This window comes from Scyliorhinus torazame, chromosome 23 (genome assembly GCF_047496885.1).
Source record: "Scyliorhinus torazame isolate Kashiwa2021f chromosome 23, sScyTor2.1, whole genome shotgun sequence".
In the NCBI taxonomy this organism is placed as follows: Eukaryota; Metazoa; Chordata; class Chondrichthyes; order Carcharhiniformes; family Scyliorhinidae; genus Scyliorhinus; species Scyliorhinus torazame.
In genome coordinates, this window is record NC_092729.1 from 84,360,067 (window position 1) to 84,367,972 (window position 7,906).

A 7,906-nucleotide genomic window follows, 5' to 3' on the forward strand; every position below is an offset into this window, starting at 1 on the left:
GGGACTCCCTCCCTCAGCCTCCAAACTCGAACACTCCCTCCCTCAGTCTCCAAACTCCAACACTCCCTCCCTCAGTCTCCAAACTCCAACACTCCCTCCCTCAGTCTCCAAACTCCTGGACTCCCTCCCTCACTCTCCAAACTCCAACACTCCCTCCCTCAGTCCCCAAACTCCGCGACTCCCTCCCTCAGTCTCCAAACTCCAGCACTCCCTCCCTCTCTCAGTCCCAGACTCCGGGACTCCCTCCCTCAGTCTCCAGACTCCGGGTCTCCCTCCCTCAGTCCCCAAACTCCAACACTCCCTCCCTCAGTCACCAAACTCCGGGACTCCCTCCCTCAGTCCCCAAACTCCGGGACTCCCTCCCTCAGTCTCCAAACTCCGCGACTCCCTCCCTCAGTCTCCAAACTCCAGCACTCCCTCCCTCTCTCAGTCCCAGACTCCGGGACTCCCTCCCTCAGTCTCCAGACTCCGGGTCTCCCTCCCTCAGTCCCCAAACTCCAACACTCCCTCCCTCAGTCTCCAAACTCCGGGACTCACTCCCTCAGTCCCCAAACTCCGGGACTCCCTCCCTCAGTCCCCAAACTCCGGGACTCCCTCCCTCAGTCTCCAAACTCCGGGACTCCCTCCCTCAGTCTCCAAACTCCGTGACTCCCTCCCTCAGTCCCCAAACTCCAGCACTCCCTCCCTCAGTCCCCAAACTCCGGGACTCCCTCCCTCAGTCTCCAAACTCCGCGACTCCCTCCCTCAGTCTCTAAACTCCAACACTCCCTCCCTCAGTCCCCAAACTCCGGGACTCCCTCCCTCAGTCTCCAAACTCCGGGACTCCCACCCTCAGTCCCCAAACTCCGGGACTCCCTCCCTCAGTCCCCAAACTCCGGGACTCCCTCCCTCAGTCCCCAAACTCCGGGACTCCCTCCCTCAGTCTCCAAACTCCGCGACTCCCTCCCTCAGTCTCTAAACTCCAACACTCCCTCCCTCAGTCCCCAAACTCCGGGACTCCCTCCCTCAGTCTCCAAACTCCGGGACTCCCTCCCTCAGTCTCCAAACTCCGTGACTCCCTCCCTCAGTCCCCAAACTCCAGCACTCCCTCCCTCAGTCCCCAAACTCCGGGACTCCCTCCCTCAGTCCCCAAACTCCGGGACTCCCTCCCTCAGTCTCCAAACTCCGCAACTCCCTCCCTCACTCTCCAAACTCCGCGACTCCCTCCCTCAGTCTCCAAACTCCGCGACTCCCTCCCTCAGTCTCCAAACTCCGGGACTCCCTCCCTCAGTCTCCAAACTCCAACACTCCCTCCCTCAGTCTCCAAACTCCGCGACTCCCTCCCTCAGTCTCCAAACTCCGGGACTCCCTCCCTCAGTCCCCAAACTCCGGGACTCCCTCCCTCAGTCTCCAAACTCCGCGACTCCCTCCCTCAGTCTCCAAACTCCGCGACTCCCTCCCTCAGTCTCCAAACTCCGGGACTCCCTCCCTCAGTCTCCAAACTCCGGGACTCCCTCCCTCAGTCTCCAAACTCCGGGACTCACTCCCTCAGTCTCCAAACTCCGGGACTCCCTCCCTCAGTCTCCAAACTCCAAAACTCCCTCCCTCAGTCTCCAAACTCCGGGACTCCCTCCCTCAGTCTCCAAACTCCGCGACTCCCTCCCTCAGTCACCAAACTCCGGGACTCCCTCCCTCAGTCTCCAAACTCCAACACTCCCTCCCTCAGGCTCCAAACTCCGGGACTCCCTCCCTCAGGCTCCAAACTCCGGGACTCCCTCCCTCAGTGTCCAAACTCTGGGACTCCCTCCCTCAGCCTCCAAACTCGAACACTCCCTCCCTCAGTCTCCAAACTCCAACACTCCCTCCCTCAGTCTCCAAACTCCAACACTCCCTCCCTCAGTCTCCAAACTCCTGGACTCCCTCCCTCACTCTCCAAACTCCAACACTCCCTCCCTCAGTCCCCAAACTCCGCGACTCCCTCCCTCAGTCTCCAAACTCCAGCACTCCCTCCCTCTCTCAGTCCCAGACTCCGGGACTCCCTCCCTCAGTCTCCAGACTCCGGGTCTCCCTCCCTCAGTCCCCAAACTCCAACACTCCCTCCCTCAGTCTCCAAACTCCGGGACTCCCTCCCTCAGTCCCCAAACTCCGGGACTCCCTCCCTCAGTCTCCAAACTCCGCGACTCCCTCCCTCAGTCTCTAAACTCCAACACTCCCTCCATCAGTCCCCAAACTCCAGCACTCCCTCCCTCAGTCCCCAAACTCCGGGACTCCCTCCCTCAGTCTCCAAACTCCGCAACTCCCTCCCTCACTCTCCAAACTCCGCGACTCCCTCCCTCAGTCTCCAAACTCCGCGACTCCCTCCCTCAGTCTCCAAACTCCGGGACTCCCTCCCTCAGTCTCCAAACTCCAACACTCCCTCCCTCAGTCTCCAAACTCCAACACTCCCTCCCTCAGTCTCCAAACTCCGCGACTCCCTCCCTCAGTCTCCAAACTCCGGGACTCCCTCACTCAGTCCCCAAACTCCGGAACTCCCTCCCTCTGTCTCCAAACTCCGCGAGTCCCTCCCTCAGTCTCCAAACTCCAACACTCCCTCCCTCAGTCTCCAAACTCCGCGACTCCCTCCCTCAGTCTCCAAACTCCGCGACTCCCTCCCTCAGTCTCCAAACTCTGGGACTCCCTCCCTCAGTCTCCAAACTCCGCGACTCCCTCCCTCAGTCACCAAACTCCGGGACTCCCTCAGTCTCCAAACTCCGGGACTCCCTCCCTCAGTCTCCAAACTCCGCGACTCCCTCCCTCAGTCTCCAAACTCCGGGACTCCCTCCCTCAGACCCCAAACTCCGGGACTCCCTCCCTCAGTCTCCAAACTCCGCGACTCCCTCCCTCAGTCTCCAAACTCCGGGACTCCCTCGCTCAGTCTCCAAACTCCGGGACTCCCTCCCTCAGTCTCCAAACTCCGGGACTCCCTCCCTCAGTCTCCAATCTCCGCGACTCCCTCCCTCAGTCACCAAACTCCGGGACTCCCTCCCTCAGTCTCCAAACTCCGGGACTCCCTCCCTCAGGCTCCAAACTCCGACACTCCCTCCCTCAGTCTCCAAACTCCAACACTCCCTCCCTCAGTCTCCAAACTCCGGGACTCCCTCCCTCAGTGTCCAAACTCTGGGACTCCCTCCCTCAGTCTCCAAACTCCGCGACTCCCTCCCTCAGTCTCCAAACTCCGCGACTCCCTCCCTCAGTCTCCAAACTCCAACACTCCCTCCCTCAGTCTCCAAACTCCGGGTCTCCCTGCCTCAGTCTCCAAACTCCGGGACTCCCTCCCTCAGTCTCCAAACTCCGCGAGTCCCTCCCTCAGTCTCCAAACTCCGGGACTCCCTCCCTCAGTCCCCAAACTCCGCGACTCCCTCCCTCAGTCTACAAACTCCGGGACTCCCTCAGTCTCCGAACTCCGCAATCCTTCTTCCCAACCCACCGTTCCGATCCATCTCCACAGGCTGGAGGACGTGTCAATGACGGAGGGATCCTGCGCAGCGATCGCCTCTTTCCTGAGCACCAACACGACCCTGACGTCGCTCCACCTGAAGGACAACGAGATCGGGGACGAGGGTCTAACTCGACTGTCGACCGGACTGGGGAAGTCACGGTGTGAGCTGCAGGTTCTGAGGTATGGCCAGGGGTGGGGGCACAGCAAAACGCCATTCGGCCCGTTGTGAGTGTTCCAGCTCCGTGAACAAGCCAATCCAATTCATTCCGCTTGCCCCAACTCTCCGCCTATCTCCCTGTCAGCTATCTCCCCTCGAGTATGTCTCCGATTCGCTCCTTGGAAAGTTCCTATCGGGTCTGCTTCCTCCACCCTCCACCAGGGGGCAGCACGGTCGCATTGCGCATAGCACAATTGCTTCACAGCTCCAGGGTCCCAGGTTCGAGTCCGGCTTGGGTCGCTGTCTGCGCGGAGTCTGCACGTCCTCCCCGTGTGTGCCTGGGATTCCTCCGGGTGCCCCGGTTTCCTCCCACAGTCCAAAGATGTGCAGGTTAGGTGGATTGGCCATGATAAATTGCCCTTAGTGTCCAAAATTGCCCTTAGTGTTGGGTGGGGTTACTGGGTTATGGGGATAGGGTGGAGGTGTGGACCTTGGGTGGGGTGCTCTTTCCAAGAGCCGGTGCAGACTCGATGGGCCGAATGGCCTCCTTCTGCACTGTAAATTCTATGAAAACCCTCATGGGCCGGTTTAGCTCAGTGGGCTAGACAGCTGCCTTGCCATGCCGTTACGGCCTACCCGAACAGGCTCCGGGATGTGGCGGCGCACAGTCACTTCATACACGTGACAATAAAAGGTTATTATTATCCAGGCCGAGGGTTCCCGTCACAAAGACAGGCTGCGTCAGGGAACAAATGCTCCCTGATCTCCCCCGATCACCTCGGGCTCTTTCCCTGGTCGCCTTTTCCACCTCCCTCTGTGATTCACAAACTTGCCGTGGCTGTCGGTGACTCTCCAAGTCTTTCTGGCTCGGCCATAGAAGGCAGAGAGTAGCAATGGAAGGATGCTTTTCTAATTGGAGGGCTGTGACCAGTGGTGTTCCACAGGGATCAGTGCTGGGACCTTTGCTCTTTGTAGTATATATAAATGATTTGGAGGAAAATGTAACTGGTCTGATTAGTAAGTTTGCAGACGACACAAAGGTTGGTGGAATTGCGGATAGCGATGAGGACTGTCGGAGGATACAGCAGGATTTAGATTGTCTGGAGACTTGGGCGGAGAGATGGCAGATGGAGTTTAATCCGGACAAATGTGAGGTAATGCATTTTGGAAGGGCTAATGCAGGTAGGGAATGTACAGTGAATGGTAGAACCCTCAAGAGTATTGACAGTCAAAGAGATCTAGGAGTACAGGTCCACAGGACACTGAAAGGGGCGACACAGGTGGAGAAGGTAGTCAAGAAGGCATACGGCATGCTTGCCTTCATTGGCCGGGGCATTGAGTATAAGAATTGGCAAGTCATGTTGCAGCTGTATAGAACCTTAGTTAGGCCACACTTGGAGTATAGTGTTCAATTCTGGTCGCCACACTACCAGAAGGATGTGGAGGCTTTAGAGAGGGTGCAGAAGAGATTTACCAGGATGTTGCCTGGTATGGAGGGCATTAGCTATGAGGAGCGGTTGAATAAACTCGGTTTGTTCTCACTGGAACGAAGGAGGTTGAGGGGCGACCTGATAGAGGTCGACAAAATTATGAGGGGCATAGACAGAGTGGATAGTCAGAGGCTTTTCCCCAAGGTAGAGGGGTCAGTTACTAGGGGGCATAGGTTTAAGGTGAGAGGGGCAAGGTTTAGAGTAGATGTACGAGGCAAGTTTTTTTACACAGAGGGTAGTGGGTGCCTGGAACTCGCTGCCGGAGGAGGTGGTGGAAGCAGGGACGATAGTGACGTTTAAGAGGCATCTTGACAAATACATGAATAGGATGGGAATAGAAGGATACGGACCCAGGAAGTGTAGAAGATTGTAGTTTAGTCGGGCAGCAGGGTCGGCACGGGCTTGGCGGGCCGAAGGGCCTGTTCCTGTGCTGTACTTTTCTCTGTTCTTTGAAACCCCGTATCTGTCCCCGTCAGGTTGGACACGACATCGGTGGGAGACAATGGCTTGCAGGAACTGTTCAGGGTGCTGCTTGGAAAGAAATCGATGACCGAGCTCACGCTCCCCTACAATTCCATCAGTGATTCGTCCGTCGATGCCATCGCCCACTTCGTGGGGAATAATTGTCAACTACAGGAGTTCAGGTATCACTTCGAAGCTGCCTCGCCCTCTGTCGCGCCAAGGGGAACTGAGTGAGTCTTGATGGCCCGAACTGGGAGCGTCCATTCAGAGCGGTCAGCATTCCTGAGGTCCCGCCCGCTGGAACACCTGTCCCCCCCGGCGAGAATCTAACCACCTCTCTTACCGGCGGGACAAGGCGGCGCGGGCGGGCTCCGGGGTCCTGGTGGGGGGGGGGGGGGGGTATGACGGCCGGGACAGGCTTGGATGGCCCGTTCCTGTCCATTCCCACTCGGAGAAATATAAATAACCCCTCTCAGCTTCCAAGTCACTGCGACATACAGTTCGCACACTTGGGGGAGAGGCCTGTCGACACTGCGTTCGAGAGCAGGGCTGACCCCTGTCAGAACCATGCAGAAACTCCGGCTGCGCTTTCACCAGCCGGGTTCAGCTCCGGTTCGGGACCCTTCTCAGCGGCCTGGGGACGAAACCGCTGGTCTCGCCACGGGCATATCTTCGAACCGGCGCGCGACTGCGGCTCAAGTGACTCGCTCAAACGGACGCCGCAAGATGCCCGTTACCCTGGCTCCCCGCAGCAGCGACTCCACCTTGCCACGCTGCAGCCTAATTAACTCCACGGGGAGTCCCCCTCCACCCAAAACCTATCAGCCCGGGTTTTTTTTCACGGCGATTTAATTGCACACCGGGGCCCCCGAAAGCTTTCAACCCAGGATTAAAACGTGACTGCAGCACTCATACGTACAGTAACGCAGATTTTTATTTTACCGTTGCTGCGCAAATGCCCTGAAACTCCGACCTGAATGAGGTACGTCTGTGTCCGCAGATTGCGAAGGAACAGGTTCTCAGCTGAGGGGGTGAAGATACTGAAGGGACTGGGCCGGCCCGGACTGATCCTGTCGGTAGTAGACTGATCCAATCCCGGCTCAGACCAGCGGCGAACACATACGGACGCGGCACACCCGCCCTTCAACAAGGAAGAGGAGAAAGAGGGGAAACGGGGAAGGAGGAGGAAACAAGACAGACAAAGGAATCAGAGATTGGCTGTGTAGAGCGCAGCTACGAGCTTCGATCGCACACCGAGCCAAACGTATATAGTTAACGGCAGTTAATAAATTCAGTTGTTGAAATACGCAAGACTCTGAATCTCTCCACGAGGCCGACCGAACAGCAAGCAACATCTTAAACTGTGTCAGTTTAGGACTTTAACGGCAGTAAGGAAATGCACGGAAAGTTCCCACTAACACTGCTGCCTTAACTGAACTGTCCACGGTGCTCCGAGTGTGGGTCTAACCGAGGTATACGGAGATCGGGACTGTGCACGGTGCTCCGAGTGTGGGTCTAACCGAGGGATACGGAGACCGAGACTGTGCACGGTGCTCCGAGTGTGGGTCTAACCGAGGGATACGGAGACCGAGACTGTGCACGGTGCTCCGAGTGTGTGTCTAACCGAGGTATACGGAGATCGGGACTGTGCACGGTGCTCCGAGTGTGGGTCTAACCGAGGTATACGGAGATCGGGACTGTGCACGGTGCTCCGAGTGTGGGTCTGACCGAGGGATACGGAGACCGGGACTGTGCACGGTGCTCCGAGTGTGGGTCTGACCGAGGGACACGGAGACCGGGACTGTGCACGGTGCTCCGAGTGTGGGTCTGACCGAGGGATACGGAGACCGGGTCTGTGCACGGTGCTCCGAGTGTGGGTCTAACCGAGGGATACGGAGACCGGGACTGTGCACGGTGCTCCGAGTGTGGGTCTAACCGAGGGACACGGAGACCGGGACTGTGCACGGTGCTCCGAGTGTGGGTCTGACCGAGGGATACGGAGACCGGGACTGTGCACGGTGCTCCGAGTGTGGGTCTAACCGAGGGATACGGAGAGCGGGACTGTGCACGGTGCTCCGAGTGTGGGTCTGACCGAGGGATACGGAGACCGGGACTGTGCACGGTGCTCCGAGTGTGGGTCTGACCGAGGGATACGGAGACCGGGACTGTGCACGGTGCTCCGAGTGTGGGTCTAACCGAGGGACACGGAGACCGGGACTGTGCACGGTGCTCCGAGTGTGGGTCTGACCGAGGGATACGGAGACCGGGACTGTGCACGGTGCTCCGAGTGTGGGTCTAACCGAGGGATACGGAGAGCGGGACTGTGCACGGTGCTCCGAG

At 58.4% G+C, this 7,906-nt stretch overlaps 1 protein-coding gene across 1 annotated transcript in view; it reads left to right on the top strand.

Annotated features, from left to right (window-relative positions):
- LOC140399649 (NACHT, LRR and PYD domains-containing protein 12-like) overlaps nt 1–6,842 on the top strand; it is a 186,412-nt gene extending 179,570 nt beyond the window's left edge. Inside the window, exons 13-15 of the mRNA XM_072489191.1 lie at nt 3,467–3,637; nt 5,581–5,748; nt 6,567–6,842. Coding sequence (XP_072345292.1) covers nt 3,467–3,637; nt 5,581–5,748; nt 6,567–6,654 — 427 coding nt within the window. The 3' untranslated portion in view covers nt 6,655–6,842. The remainder of the gene's footprint in view (nt 1–3,466; nt 3,638–5,580; nt 5,749–6,566) is intronic.
- Nucleotides 6,843–7,906: the final 1,064 nt, after the last annotated feature.